This window comes from Mirounga leonina, unplaced genomic scaffold (genome assembly GCF_011800145.1).
Source record: "Mirounga leonina isolate KUSES-001 unplaced genomic scaffold, KU_Mleo_1.0 Mir_177, whole genome shotgun sequence".
Lineage (NCBI taxonomy): Eukaryota > Metazoa > Chordata > Mammalia > Carnivora > Phocidae > Mirounga > Mirounga leonina.
This window is the reverse complement of record NW_023270459.1, coordinates 5,168,701-5,184,751: the sequence shown is the minus strand read 5'-3', so window position 1 is coordinate 5,184,751 and position 16,051 is coordinate 5,168,701. Positions and strand designations below refer to the sequence as shown.

The 16,051-nt window shown below is 38.3% G+C and overlaps 1 protein-coding gene and 1 pseudogene across 2 annotated transcripts in view; one reads left to right on the top strand and one right to left on the bottom strand.

Moving 5' to 3' along the window:
- UBA2 (ubiquitin like modifier activating enzyme 2) overlaps positions 1-15,758 on the top strand; it is a 39,927-nt gene extending 24,169 nt beyond the window's left edge. The window contains exons 10-17 of one of the 2 annotated variants that reach the window (XM_035023477.1): positions 874-1,040; positions 2,806-2,899; positions 2,985-3,097; positions 6,118-6,273; positions 7,615-7,711; positions 11,552-11,657; positions 13,222-13,358; positions 14,902-15,758. In XM_035023477.1, coding sequence (XP_034879368.1) covers positions 874-1,040; positions 2,806-2,899; positions 2,985-3,097; positions 6,118-6,273; positions 7,615-7,711; positions 11,552-11,657; positions 13,222-13,358; positions 14,902-15,083 — 1,052 coding nt within the window. In that variant the 3' untranslated portion in view covers positions 15,084-15,758. The remainder of the gene's footprint in view (positions 1-873; positions 1,041-2,805; positions 2,900-2,984; positions 3,098-6,117; positions 6,274-7,614; positions 7,712-11,551; positions 11,658-13,221; positions 13,359-14,901) is intronic. The other variant, XM_035023478.1, reaches the window with a different exon arrangement.
- LOC118022715 lies at positions 105-772 on the bottom strand (annotated as a pseudogene).
- Positions 15,759-16,051: the final 293 nt, after the last annotated feature.

Here is a 16,051-nt window from a genome sequence, read left to right as displayed (position 1 = left end):
TGATTTTATGAGGTTCCTATTAGCCATTTTTTTGCACAAATATTTGTAGTATCCTAATAATTATCTTAATGGAATTTGTTTCATTTTGATTTTCTCTCTTTTTTTTTTTTTTTTTTACTGAATTACTGAATATTTATTGAGTACCTGCTGTATACCAGGCAAAAGGAACAGAAACAAACTGTCCAGAGTTACTTTTAACTGCTTCAGCAATGCCTGAGTCCTCATCATAAAAAAAACCCATTCTGCTGATTTAGTATCCATTCACTTTGATTAATCTTCATGTAGTTTTCTCAAGTGTACTTCCAAATCTTGCATAATGCTGTAGACCATTAAATATTCCAAATACCGTCTGAAGGACTAGAGGAATCATCATAGCTTTTATCTCTGTTTGACAAAGCAGCAGCCAGTAAAGTAAAACCCTTCCTTTTGGTGGCAGTGGAACAGTATGATACTTGACTGCCAGGCGTCCATTTTTAGAAAAAGCCAAACCACAGGAATTAAAACGCCACATACTATGCCAATCAATGAACTTCTCAGAACACAATTTTCCTGGCTTATACTGCTTTTCTTTTCTAAGATATTCAAATTTTTTTTCTATGATTTCGATGACCATTGGTTCTTCTGAATTCTGCATCTCCTAGAGAAAGACTGGGCTGACCATGTGTGTATGTTGCCATTCTGATATCCTTGGGCACTTCCCCAGCTCTCACCGGCACCACACCTGCATCCTTCAAGTCAGCCCCAGCCTCACGCCCGAGCGCCGCCATTTTGGCGGATCCTCATTTTGATTTTCTTATTGGTCAAGCATTGAATTTTTAAATAAAATAGAGGGATGATGTTTAATAGTGAAATTTCTAATATTTTTTCCCTTAGGAGAAGAAACCAATGCATCAGATCAACAAAATGAACCGCAGTTAGGTCTGAAAGACCAGCAAGTTCTAGATGTAAAGAGCTATGCATGTCTTTTTTCAAAGAGCATTGAGACTTTGAGAGTTCATTTAGCAGAAAAAGGGGATGGAGCTGAGCTCATATGGGACAAGGTTTGTTTTGAAAATATGTGGCAATTCTATATCACATGCATATTTTTGTTCTTGAACTGTAACCAGAAACTAGTAATTTTTGGATATTATTTATTCTACCAGAATTTGAGGACATAATGTTGAGTTTGCTTGGATGTCTTCATTTCTAATTACTACATTGAACTATGAATTTTCTCTACGTGAATTCAAGTAATACAGAACTTGATTTCAGATTCTGGTTATGGATTTGTGGTTTATAATTATGTTTTGAGAACATAATTGGACTGGAGAAATAATGTGAATTTATTGAAGTAAAATGTTTCACTGACTTAAAAACTTTCTTGTGTAATACAGATTTGTTAATAGAAGTCATAAAATCCTTTTGGAGACAACAGCTCATGAGCCTAAATAACCTTGAAAGTAATAAAATTGCCTTTCTATTGAAATAGTGAAAGGTCTGAGACCTCTAAATACAAAAATTAAATGTAATTATTCTTACCAAGTTAAAATAATATTTAATAGTATTTTGTGGTTAGATGTCATATTTTGAAATTTAATGAGTTAATCTGATTTTTAATTGTAATCAGTGTTTTCTACATCTACAAGTGATTTAGCTGTGTTAAAGTTTATATGTTTCAGTGATGGTAGAGATTTGCTGTGAGTTGTAAGGGGAAAGGTTTGGTCAGTTTTACTAAGCTGAGATGATAATTTTGTGCAAATTTTGGAACTGTGGTTGAATTAGACATCCAAAATAGAGTTAGTAAGTTCATTTTTTGGGGATTCTTGTAAACCTTATTCTTTTGGGTTTATGTATAAATATTAACCTATTTAATAAATACATATTTTCATTGTTGGTGTTCTAATAGTGATTTGGGATGTTTTCATCCATACACAGGGGCTAGATAATGAAACTGAAACTGGGAGTTGTTACCCTCTGATTAAAATCTACACCTAATGGATATGGTGAACCAGTTGTCTAGGGAAGTACCTAATGTACACTGTTGGGTACTATTAAATATTCATACTTGATCCTCATCACAACCTCATAAAATATTTATATAATTTTCCCTACTTAAGGAATTACAGATTTAAGGAATTTCATTTGCCTGAGGTTAACCAGCCAGCCAATAAATAGAGAACGCACATCCTGTCAGTGCTTTCTCTTCTGTACTTTGGTGCTTCTGAATTATAGGCTGGGATAGTATGTTCTCAGTGAAGCAGAAAATCTTGCTGAAATCTAAAGTGACCAAGATACAATCTCAGGAAGAATATAAATTGTCAAGGGAAAACTTTTGTTATATTGCCATATGTGAAAAGAAACCGCAAATGCAGGAGACTGGTGTATATGAAGGGAATTTGGAGAAGGAAAACCAAAAGGTGTAGTCCAGACGTTTGAGTCTTTAATGAAGCCCTTTTCTCTAAAAAGCCCTTATCTCTTTGCTGTTACCAAACAACCTTTCATTACAGACTGCCATCAGGCTAGGAGAGGGTTGCCACCGTCAGTGAATGGAATTGGTGTTGCGGTCTATACACTTAGTGTCTGCTGTATTTCTGTAAGCAGGACTGAGGTCCTAGAAGCCTGGTGGGTCTTAGCGTTCTTGTCAGGCTACATTCCTGGATCCAAGAATCTGATAATGAGACCCTAGCTTCTTCCTCAAGGCCATCTCTTGTTCTAGTTGACTGTCTACAGTGTTACAAGACGTGTGAAAGTACTGTTTTGAAGGTGATACCAACCAAATCAGTAAGTTTATGGGAAGACTTAATAAATTGTTTAAAATATTGGCAGGATGACCCATCTGCAATGGATTTTGTCACCTCTGCTGCGAACCTCAGGATGCATATTTTCAGTATGAATATGAAGAGCAGATTTGATATAAAATGTAAGTTATGTTATACTTTAGTTGTATTACCTAAAATTCTGTTACTCTTTTTTCACAGTTAACCATATTCATCTTTGTTTTTCAGCAATGGCAGGGAACATTATTCCTGCTATCGCTACTACTAATGCAGTGATTGCTGGGTTAATAGTATTGGAAGGATTGAAGATTTTATCAGGAAAAATAGACCAGTGTAGAACAGTGAGTATTTCTATTTGCATTCTTTATGTAACCTCTCTCTCTCTTTTTTTTTTAAGTAAGCTCTGTGCTCAATGTGGGGCTTGAACTCTCAACCCTGAGGTCAAGAGTCACATGCTCTGCCATCTGAGCCAGCTAAGCGCCCCCGTCCAATCTCTTTTTAATAGTATAGTCATGTACTTTAGGGGGAAAAAAAAGTAACTTATAAAAAGCACATTAAACAGATCATTTAAAAAATTAAAACAATAAAATTGATTAAAGCAGTGGAAAAACCATGTTCCACTTACCTTGTGAGTTTATGTGTAAGTAAGCTTCCTGGAAATTATAGCAAAAAGGAAAACACTTCCTTCTCTTATTTCTGTCTGAAATGGAAGCAGAAGCTAGTTTGCTTCTAATAGTTGCAGTTTTACTGAATTCTTAGAGGGACTAATTGTGTGGTTCCTTTTTTTTTTTTTTTTTTTTAAGATTTTATTTATTTATTTGACAGAGAGAGACACAGCGAGAGAGGGAACACAAGCAGGGGGAGTGGGAGAGGGAGAAGCAGACTCTCCACTGAGCAGGGAGCCCGATGTGGGGCTCGATCCCAGGACTCTGAGATCATGACCTGAACCGAAAGCAGATGCTTAACGACTGAGACACCCAGGCGCCCCTGTGTGGTTCCTTCTATTACGTTTTTTTCAATTCTAAAAGTTCCCTGTAGTTTTATTAAATTTTGCTTTGTCATTTTATAGTCCTCTCCTTTGTTCATGCTTTTTAGTCTCCTTTTTTGTTTTAAACCTAGTTTATGTTCTTTGATAATGTCAGTGTCTGAACTCTTTATGGGTGAGTCTACTATCATTTCTGTTAGATTTCACAGTATTTGGTTGGCTTATGATTTTTTTTTTTTTTTTTGAATTAGTGTTTGTTAAAATTGTGTCTGATAATTTTTTTTTTTTTTTAAGATGTTATTTATGGGGCACTTGAGTGGCTCAGTCGGTTAAACAGCTGCCTTCAGCTCAGGTCATGATCCCAGGGTCCTGGGATTGAGCCCCACATCGGGCTCCCTGCTCAGCGGAGAGTCTGCTTCTCCCTCTCCCTCTGCCTGCCGCTCTGCCTACTTGTGCTCTGTCAAATAAAATATAAATCTTTAAAAAATATATATTTATTCGAGGGAGAGCATGGTGCAGGGGAGAGGGAGAAGCAGACTCCCCACTGAGCAGGGAGCCCAACATGGGGCTTAATCCCAGGATCTCGAGATCATAGGACCTGAGTCAAAGGCAGATGCTCAACCCACTAAGCCACCCAGGCACCCCTGTGTCTGGTAACTCTGAAGGACTTATCGAAGGTGTACTTCTTCAAAGAGGATTTGATCTGGGTGCCTGGCATCTTACCAATTCAGGACTACTTTTAAATTCTTAGCTTTAGTTTTTCAACTCCTATGTCTGACAGTAAATCCGCATGAGCCCTGTCCTACTGTAATGAAATATGAAGGAAGATATGTGCCATTCCTCCCCCCCCCCACTTCCCCTAAGCACCAAGGCCAAGATAATTTTTCTTGCTATTTTTGTGGGAAAGATATTTTTCTTCTTAATTCACCTCCCCTTCTAGGTCCTTGCTCTACGCAAGAGTCTCCTGTTAAAGAGTTGCTATGTTGCGTGAGATTTGGACTAGGTTTATCTTTTAAAACTAACACCACTTGGATGGCTCATTCAATTTAAGTGTCTGACTCTTGATCTCAGTTCAGGTGTTGATCTCAGGGTCATGAGTTCAAGCCCCACGCTGGGGCTTCATGCTGGGTGTGGAGTCTCCTTTAAAAAACAAACTTTTTATTGTTTTCATGAAATTTTGGAGTGAAGGACTATAGAATTACTGCCAGTCTGTCGTCGAATTTATTAAAATGTCTACTGTTCCCTATAATACCCTTCTTGTTTCTTTGCTTACTTAGCTTTGTCCCTCTCTTGGGTTAATGATGTTTATGTCTGGATTTTTTGGTTCACACTTACAAAGTGAATTTTAGGACAGAGTAATAGTGTTAGCCTGTATTTTAATGGTGTTAGCATTTGTTTTCCTGACTGTTGATTTCCCTTAGCACAGTTACCTTCCCAGGGAAGCCTAAGATCAATCAAATCTGTTCTCCCATTGGACCCTGCCTCTGGCCCTGCCAGTACAGTGATTAACTGCTAGCAGTACTATTGTTACAGGAGTCCTCCTCCTAGCACTTACTGCCTCTCACAGGATTGACTTTGTTAAAGTTGGGGAATCCATGGGGTTCCTCTTTAGAATTAAGTCATCTTAGCAGGTGCCACACTTAACATGGTCATCAAGAAATGAGAATTTGTATATCTGCTTCTAGTGTTCATCTGACATTTGTTTGTATTAATCTTACTAGTGTTCACCAAACTGTAGAACTACGAGGTTGGGGCCTTTTTAAATTTCAGTGCATTTTTTTTCTAGTGCAATTTTAAAAATTTGCATTGGCTTTTATTTTTTGTTTGGGTACTAGGGAAATGGTAAATAGGTGCTAATATTGCCTGAAGTACATTATTTTTTCTCATAATTATATAAACGTTAATATCGTAATCATCATAGACAACTTGAAAAGAAAGGCAGCACATTGGTTCCATAACATCTGTGAAAGCGTTACCATTAATTGGAGAAATAAGTGTATTGCTGTTGAGAAGTTGGCTTAAAATTGATAAGAACAACCTTAATTGGGAAGACACCCAAAAGCTGTTTTAATGATACCAGGGATGAGTATAGGTAGGCCTTTACTTTTGTAAATTAGTTTGCAGAATAGTTTAGAGTCGTTAGTACAAGATTTCTTTTCAGTAAGCACAGCCTTTCACATGGTAGCTAATTGGAAAAGAAAGTTGAAAAATCAGTCTCTTATTAAAAAGGCCATGATTTTCCTTATGTTTTTTCCCATCTAGAAGGGAATACTTATTTTTTTATTGGCTGTACAGTAAACAAGATGGTAGACTTCAGGTTGTGTGGTATTGTAACTCTGATTTGTGGTTTCTGCTTGTATTTTTTCTCCTCCAAAGATTTTTTTGAATAAACAACCAAACCCAAGAAAGAAGCTTCTTGTGCCTTGTGCACTGGATCGTCCTAACCCTAATTGTTATGTATGTGCCAGCAAGCCAGAGGTGACTGTTCGGCTGAATGTCCACAAAGTGACTGTTCTCACATTACAGGATAAGGTAAGTGCAGGGGCTGGTTCTCTTCCACAAGGTTTGTTCATTTTCCTCTTCTAAAAACAGGAAACCTAGGTTCCCTTCTGCTTGATAGTGTGATAACAAACTAAAAGCCACATAATTATTCTGAAAGATTCTGACTACTAAGGTGTGTTGCTCTAATATTCTACGTTACTTTACTATCTGGGTTGCTACTGGATTTTTTGGTCTGTGGTTCCAGAGTATGTGCCTCACATCCCAGAAAGGAATAGATGAATTTGGATGGAATATGCACCACAGGTGGTACAGAGGTGATACGGTTTCTTGGCAAGCAAGAGACACTTTGTTCCCAGATAGTGTGTAAATTCTGTGTTTCCTGACAGGCGATATCCCTGATTGTGGTGTGTTAAGTTGGCCTTTTATGAAATGTTGCGTTTGGGTATCTGGATTCACCAGTAGTAGAGCTCTGGAGTGAAGGAAATGGAAGTTTAGGATGTGGTCTAATCCTTAGGTTCCTTCTAAGTTGGCTAGATTAGTTTCTCTATAAATGGCCCAAATGGGTGCCACTTCCCACTTTTGGGATCATTTCAGATTGCTCTCTGATAATCCCCATCATCATGTTTCATATTTATATGACATGGGGGCGATAGACCCTTGCTGCCTAGACTGCTTGAGAGGGAATAGCCTTTCTCCCAGAACTGATTGCATAGGGCAGATTGATTTGAGCTTATGTTTTGATGGAGAAGCAGCAGGATTTGGTAAACTGGCCAGCAGAGGGTGATTGGCCCCCCCTGCTCTCTTAGGAAATAATTATAGTTGGTATGTAGTCATTCTTGAGCTTAAAGCAAGCCAGCTATATGTGAGATAATCAGACCTTTAGAGAATTCCTGTTATTTTTAAGAGCAGCTAGGATTTGACAGATTATCATCACTCCTGATCCATCTTGGAATTTAAAGAGAGTTGGAACTTGGGAAGAGGAAGACTATCCAAGAATCAGTTTTAATGAGAAATTTTCCATCTATAAAACATCTGCAAATAGAGGATTGGCATAGAGACTAAGATGAAATATGCCAAGTGTCTAGCTCAGTACCTCATCTGTAGGGAAGAAAAAATACTAAGCCAATCAAGAGTTCACAATCTCCCATTTGGAGGAAGTTTTATCTGAACTTCATCAGTGGTCAACATGGGCATGGAGTAATTGGGTGAATTTCCAGTGCTTTCCTTCATGCCCTGAGGTATCTTGACGAACGACTTTGCCCCTTTCCAATGGAAGGGGAAAGTAAGAGCCTTTATGGAAAAAATGTCTTAAGTTTTTTTATGGTCTTTAGCTATATATAAATTAATATTTTGTATCTTTTTTTCTTATAGATAGTGAAAGAAAAATTTGCTATGGTAGCACCAGATGTCCAAATTGAAGATGGGAAAGGAACAATCCTAATATCTTCAGAAGAAGGAGAGACCGAAGGTATCATACATTGCATTTATTCACTCCCCTCATTTGGGTGGAAACTGTATACATGAAAAAGTAACATTAGTTTGTCCATTTACTATACATGTTACTCAGTATCACAGCTGATGGGGCAATATTTGGTCATGGAAGTGCTCTCCCTAGGTGGCACTGCCTTGCTGGGATCACTGCAATTCCAGGTCTGGGGACTCCCGTGTTGTCAGGGTATCTCAGGGACTGTTTCTCAAGAACCCAGTGCATAGTCAGGTTTACAGTGACCATGATGCTCTTGTTCACTAACAAGGAACCACCTTGCCTGTATCATGGATCCTGGGAGCTGAATCAGTAATGAGAAGATTGCTCTGGCTGTTACGGTAGGAAGGGTAATTTAAGGCTATTAGGTGTTTTGTCCAAGAGTAGAGAAAGAAGCCTTGATAGCCCGTTATAGAGCAGAAAGTAATGCTGAAAATCAGTGCCCACTTTTGGTTTTCTAGGCTTTCCTTTTCAAAAGTTTAAGCAGGTCAGGGCACTTGGGCGGTACAGTTGGTTAAGCGTCCAACTCTTGGTTTTGGCTCGGGTTATGATCTTGGGGTTGTGGGATTGAGCTCCGTGTTGGTCTGTGCGCTCAGCACAGAGTCTGCTTGGGATTCTCTCTCTCCCTCTCCCTCTCCCTCTCCCTCTGCCCCTCCCACTTGTGCACTCTCTCTCTAAAATAAATAAATCTTTTTTTAAAAATGCAAGCAAGTCATCCCTTAATGCATTTATTGTAAAAAGTATGATGCATTTGATTCTTTTTCAGCTTTCTTAGAATTAGTTATGGTTATGTCCCCTTCAGACTGCACTAGTCTACGTTCCCATACCTCTTTGGTCACTTTGGCAGCTCATCTCTTTGGGCTCCTGTTTTAGTTGATTTCTCCACATCCCCAATTTTGTCAGTGTACCATTACTTTAAAAACCTGGGGGCAGTTTTCCCCAAGTACATGATGTATTTATTCACACATTTGTTCATTGGTCATTTATTCAGGACACTTTGCCCTATCCTAATGAGGTTATTCAAATGTCAAGCCTTTACATTAAAACCTAGTGTCAGGATTCTTGACTGTAGATTTTGTCAAGAAAATGTTTGAGATACTAGGTCATGAGTAATTCGAGGCCGTGTTTTGGATAGGTAGTAGTCTATTTTAAGAAATCTAGTTGACTATTAAGCCCCATTTTAGCCAGCTGTCTTCATACAGAGAAAGTTTATCCATGACTATACATTCTCTCCTTGGTTCTGTGGTTCTGGCCAGCTCTTTCAAATGCTAGGACTTTAAAAATGGAAACAGGTCAAGAATCTCTGTGGCTTAAATCTCTGGCCCTTTTCCACAAAATACATGTGCTACTGAGGGGGCTAGCATTTATTCAAATATGTTTAGAGTCCTTCTGTGTTATAGGTATAGTCCTAGGTGTTTATAATTCAAGAATGAATAAGGCAATGGTCCCTGTCTTGAAGTACTTTAGAGCCTGGAAGGAGAGGAGAAATGATGAACAAGTGGATTTAGTACAATCTAAGAAATAACTATAGGAACAGACGTATAAGGTAAGAATTAGAGCCTTGTAAAGAGAGGAGGGTCACGGGAGAAAGGACTCCTGGGCCAGTTCCTAAAGATGTAAAGGCCCTCTGGGCAGAGAAGGCAGTATCTGCACTTGCACAGAATCAGCAGCCTTTACAAACGTAAACGGCTTTTGGAATGGCCGGTTATTTGTTTCAGTGGAAAGTGGGGTGCTGCGGGTTAGCAGTGGTGGCACAGCTAGAGGGCTTTCTGTGGCGTACACGTGACATGTGTTTGGCATCCTCTTCCCTCAGTGCCCTGCTACCACCAAGGCTTCTAAGCAGGGAAGTAATATATTAACTTCTAGCATTGTCTGCCGGGGCGGGGGGGGGGGGGGGGCGGTTAGGCATGTGAAAGAAGAAGCGGGGAGCTATTTAGGGAGGAAAAAATGAAGGTAATGAGGGATTTTTACTGAGGCAGTAGCAGATGTCATGGTTGAGATTTGGAGTCAGAGTTCAGGGGCCAGGTGAGGAAAAGTGGCATTGTTGGGCTGATACAGGACTGCCGCCATGACTCTGGCTTTAGAGATGGTGCTAATTGACGAGGATAGAATGAATGCACAGTAACTTTTTTTTTTTTTCAAACATGTTGGGTTTGAGGAGTTTGTAGTGAGTGGAGAATGTGAGAAAGGACTTGAGGATGGAAGTGTGGGTAGGAATTATAATTCTCTGAAGGCATTCCAGGTAGATTAAAAAGTTAAAATAAGAAACCTGCAGGGGCATCCCCGCGGCTCAGTCAGTAGAGCATGCGGCTCTCGATTTCCAGGTCATGAGTTGGAGCTCCACATTGGGCATAGAGTTTACTTAAAAAAAAAAAAAAAATCGGGAAGGGGGAGGAGGGGGGATTGGTTAGCCCGGTGATGGGTATTAAGGAGGGCACTTACTGCATGGAGCACTGGGTGTTACACGAAAACAATGAATCATGGAACATTGTACATCAAAAACCAATGATGTATTGTATGGTGACTAACATAACATAATAAAATAAAAAAAAATCTATAAAAGAATTAGAAACTGTCAGTAGTTTCTGGGTTTCAGATTCAAGGAGGGAGGATCCTTTCTAAGCATTTTCCTTATAAGCGACAAAAGAAATTATAAAAACCAACAAAGAAAAAGATTACTAGATCATATAGAAAAATCACGTAAATTTAATGATAACTAGAATTTAAAATACAGTTTACTTAGTATGTGCCAGGCACTACATAGGTCAACAGGTTCTATACACTCTGTGCCCCTCATGGAGCAAATACTCAATAAAGCGCAGTCTGTCGTGAAGAGGGGGTGAAACTGGGAGCAAAGTGAGGAAGCAGTTTTGTAAGTGATACTTGAGTGCTTTTACAGGTCGAGAGAAGAGCATTTGAACGTGCAGGAGAGAAAGGGTAATTAAGGCAGAAAGACTCAGAAATAGGAGGAGGTGGTGACATCAAAAGTTTGATTGGAAGAATTGTTCTTCATTGGAATATTTATAATCCATGTAGCAAAGATTTATTAAATGCTGTGGGTATTAGGCACTGTGCAGAAATGACATGTAGAAGCTAAAACTAGATTGGAGTGATAGGGGAGGTCCCGTAGGCTCATCATTGAGAAATGTTGAAAAATGGAAAATCCATTCAAATCAACAAAGTTTTCTCATTTTCTGAATTATAGAATTTGCTGAAAAGTAGTTTGTTGGAGTTGTCATGGATAACCTCTTTGCAAGTAGAATATATTTTGAACAACTCTAAAAGTTGTCTTCCAACTCCTCCAGGATTCCAGATTAATTTGGTTTGAATGGGAGAATGTTGTCAGAACTCCACACGGTTTGGTTCTTTTTAAGCAGTTTTAATAGTTGGAGTATTCTTCATTCAGGACTGAATTTCTAAGTGCCTAATATTTTAGTGCATTAGTTTGGTAGAGTCACCATTCCAGAATACACAGACAGGGTGACTTAAATAACAAATTTATTTTCTCATAATTCTGGAGGCTACAGGTCGTTAAAATCAAAATGTCCACAGGTTTGGTTTCTCTTGAGGGACTTCTTACAAGGATTCTGGTTAGGTTGGATTAGGGCCCACCCTAACAGCCTCATTACAAGTTACTCAGCTCTTTAAAAAGCACCATCCAAATACAGTCACGTTCTGAGATGCTGGGGTTAGGACTTCCAACATAGGAATTTTAGGGGGCAACAGAATTCAGCTCATAGTAGGGGTTTAATCTTTTTTAAATTAATAGGATTGCTCCAGTGGAATATATAACTGAAGTATCTAAATTCCTTTCTAATTTCTTAGCTAATAATCACAAAAAGCTGTCAGAATTTGGAATTAGAAATGGCAGCCGGCTTCAAGCAGATGACTTCCTTCAGGACTACACTTTATTGATCAACATCCTTCATAGGTAGGAACTATTAATATTTTAAGTGTAAGAAATTATTTGAATATAAAAACTTTAAAGTGAAGAAAAAATGTTTTCTTACCCTTAAGCCCTACTGTTTGTTTGAAACCATGCAGTATATTTGCTTGAGTTGGCTACTAAGTTCCCTGAGGCTTGACCTACGGAAGAATTTGGGAATTCAAAAACAAAAGGGATAGGCAAAAAATATTTAAGGGTAAGTCATCATAGTGTCTAATCAGAAAGATCTAGAAAAGGTAGAAATCCAGACATTTGAATCAGAAGTGAATTCATTTTGATAATTGAACTAAAATAAAAACTTCTATTATTTTAAAGATTCATTAGAAGAAATCTTCCTCCCATTAGACAGATATTTCATTTGTGGTGTATAACAATAACAAGACATTTAAAAATTATCCTATAGAGAATTTTGAATCATGTATTTTTTTCTTTTCGATTTAATGTCCTGCTATTTTTATAAAAAGCATTCATGTGCTTGCATTACAGAATATTTACGTATATGTAACAATTAGAATGAGATGGTCCTCCACTTTGGTATGGTTAGCTGTTGAATAAGGTGCATTTTTGTGCATGCTCCCATTGATAGACCCAAACTACACAGTGACTTAGACTTTGGGGCACCATCTAACAAACATGAAGGGGGTTGCCATCTGCATCCAGTTTTGCCAATATTGCCATCTCTCTATGAACTTCAAGCTTGTGTAGTTGTTTGGAGAATATCACATTTTATGTACTTGTTTGGTTTATAAAAAGCGTAAAATGACAGGAAAAACTGAATGTGAGTTAGTAGTAGTAAGTACAACTTTCACAAAGTTAGACAGTTGAGTCAAAGATAGATATTGCTAGGGAGTGATCTCTAGCCTCAGACACCATTAGATGCCGGTGGTGTGCTTGTGTTCAATTATACAAGAAAAAACAACAGAAGGACATGTACAGTAAAATGGAAATATATCAGATGGTGTCTAAAGAGGAGGCATAATTAGGGGTTTTTTTATCATATTTTTTAGCTCTCTGGGAACAGAACCCCCCCCCCTTATAACATGTAAGTCTTTTGCTTGACTTTCATGCATTAAACTTTCATACATGTTTTTGGGAACTCATTACCAAAGCAGGGTGCTGCTGGTAAAGATGGGAAACCCAGAGCCCATGTAACCCCCCTATTCCTAAAACACCAAATGGCCCTGGTCAAGAGCAGAGTAGAGTGTGTAAATCTTTAAACATGGTAGCTGAAGAAATAATGCCTAAGAGCTAGTTTGGGCCACAGAGTTTGAACTCCATTTTCTGCTCTAGCAGTAAAAGTTGTGTTAATATTTTTTAAAGACCTTTTCCTTGATTTGAAGGGGCATTGGTATTGACCATTTGAATTATCCCAAAAATTTGTTATGTGCAGTCTTATTTTTGGTTTTATTAGCTCTTTGAAAATCAGGATCTATTTGGTGTGTACATCGTACTTGCACTTAGAGCTTTGAGGAGCAGTGTCTCTGTTGTTCCTTTGCTTTTGTCAGTAGTCATGGTGGCCCAGTTTTACAGTGTGTTGTTCTTTTAACAGTGAGGACCTAGGGAAGGATGTTGAATTTGAAGTTGTTGGTGATGCCCCAGAAAAAGTGGGGCCCAAACAAGCCGAAGATGCTGCCAAAAGCATAACCAATGGCAGTGACGATGGAGCTCAGCCTTCCACATCCACTGGTGAGTCATGGCCCCAGCCAGCCAGCACTTTAATTATCCACCAAGCAGGCCATTATATAGAAACGAACTATGATTATTTTATGAATTTGACCATAAAACAGAAATCCATAGGACGATTAGAGGTGTGTATTGATTTGGCGTTGATTGTTTTAATGGAGCTCTGAATATATGAACCAATGAAGACTTTAAAGACTAGGGGAAATTCTTATGGAAAATAGGAACTGTTCGTTTTTGTTAGTGGGTTTTTACAACTGGAAATGTCCGTGAATTGACTAGTGCATGAAGATACTTCATCCTTTGTAGTAGTAGTTTTGGATTTTGGGTACCTGTTTTATTTAGGGGAAACAAATCAATGCATCTGACTATTTTGAGTGAACAGATGCTGTAAGTATAGGATTTTTAGCATTTCACAGTCTCTCAGAACCATTATGACTTTGGTAAAGTGCATCAGAGGCTCTGTTTCCCTGGGTTTTCAGTACTAGTGCTTGGTGCTTTACTGTGTGCTCAGATTTGGATGTTTTCTACCTACCCACATCCCACAACAGCCCCCCTCCCTTCATTCTTTACTCAGGAAACTAAAAGTTACCAACTTTTTTTACTTCTTTGTTTCCATTTCTTTAACCCTGTGTCTTTGGTGTTCTTTGGAATATGGTTGTTCTTGGTTCTTACGTTCTCTGAGAATTTTAAAGATGGACTTTGAGACTAGCTAGAGTGTGGTCCACCTATGAGCCATGGGGTCATGACCTTTTTCCCTCTCCAAAAATAGAAAAGTCTATCATTTTCCTGTGAGGAAGGGACTGTGGTAGTTTTTCAGAAACCATAATTTGAAATGTGAATTGATTGATCCCTTACTGTGGGTAGGTTTGGGAGGCAATAGCAACGAGTAAGATAGGTAGGTACTCTGCCTTTGCTTTGGCGCGGGGGGTGGAGGGTGGGTTGGGGGTGGTACACGAAACCAGCTGTGGTGTAAGGTTATGAGCATGCACGGTAGAGCCCACTGTGTGGATTTGAATCCTGGCCTCATCCTCTGCTATTGTGTGACCTTGGGCAAGTCAATCTCTGTACATCAGTTTCCTTTTCTGGAAAACGGATAATAATGTTATCTTCTTTATAGGGTTGTTGTGATGATTAAATGAGTTGTTATATGCAAAGTGCTCAGAACAGTTCCTGGCACATTGTAAGTGCTATATATATGTTGTTGTTGTTGTTGTTTTATTACTATTACTACCACTACCAGTATTAGGATATGCACCCTCCCCTTTTCTGTTGGAGAAATAGCAACAAGGAGCTATAATAATTTGAGTTCTATAATGCTTGTTACAATTTTTTGTTAAGATTAGAAAACAAATCGGTGCTTGTTACAGAAAACATTAAAACAGTACAGAAATGTGTCATGTATAAAGTGAAGGTTCCCTAACGGTAGCCTACCATTCTTAAGTTTGGTGTATGTTAGAAATGCCAGCTTTTCACTTTCATAAAATATTAGTAAATCACTCATAACTCCCACACTTGTAACCATTTTTTCCTTTTTTTCTGAAATAAGCACAAGAGCAAGATGATGTGCTCATAGTTGATTCAGATGAAGAAGGTCCTTCAAATAATGCTGACATCAGTGAAGAAGAGAGAAGTCGCAAGAGGAAATTAGATGAGAAAGAGAATGTCAGTGCAAAGAGGTCCCGCACAGAACAGACAGAAGAGCTTGATGATGTTATAGCATTAGATTGAACAGAAATGCTTCTAAACAGAACCCTCTTACTGGGCAGAACCAGGTTATTTGTTATGTTCTTTGTTCCAAAGGGAAAAAATTGACACCAGTGACTTGAAGATGATTCTGCTCCCTTTGAAAGCAAGCATTCATTTTGCTAGAACAATTAGAAACACTGCAGTATGCTGTATTGAAAGTAGGAATATAGTTTTAAAGCCCTTTGAACAAAGTGTGTGCATAACCAGTCATGAGATGAAACAACACGATGCATGTTGCCTTTTTAATGTAAATACCCTTAGGTATCATTTAACAGTTTTAAAATATTGTCGTTTAGTAAAGTTGATACCTGGTTATAAATATTATGCCTTTATTTTTGGTTAGAAGAAGAATTATTTTTAGCCTAGATCTAACCATTTTCATACTCTTAACTGACTGAAACAGATGCAAAGAAGTATCAAGTGCTATGCATTGAAATGTGTTTTTAAATGTTAACTGGCACTATGTATATTAATGTAAAACAATGTTAATTTACTCAAGTTTTCAGCTTGTATTGCCTGGTATGTCTGTGTAAGAAGCCAGTTTTTGTGTATTGTTACAGTTTCAGGTTATTTATATTTGATGTTTTGTAGAACTCAAATACGACTATACTGTACTTATGGACCAAATAAATGGCATCTGCATACTTGTTACACATGCCTGCATAGTTCACGTCTCTGCTGCCTTACTGGGTTTATGTATTACTGCAGGCATGAGAAATTCTTTCCTTCTAAAGAGTTAACTCATAATGAATGTGAAAGTTAAATGATCTCCACTGTTTGCCATAGATAAGTACTTTCTAAAATAAAGCTTTTATGGCAGTGTTACTTTTTAAGTTTGGATTGTAAACAACTGGCCTTCTGTTGAGAACATTAAGTGATCTTTGCCCAGCCCCAGGAACTTAGAACTTTGGATTTGAGATTCCAGAGCAGGGGAGAGGCTTCCTTATTCT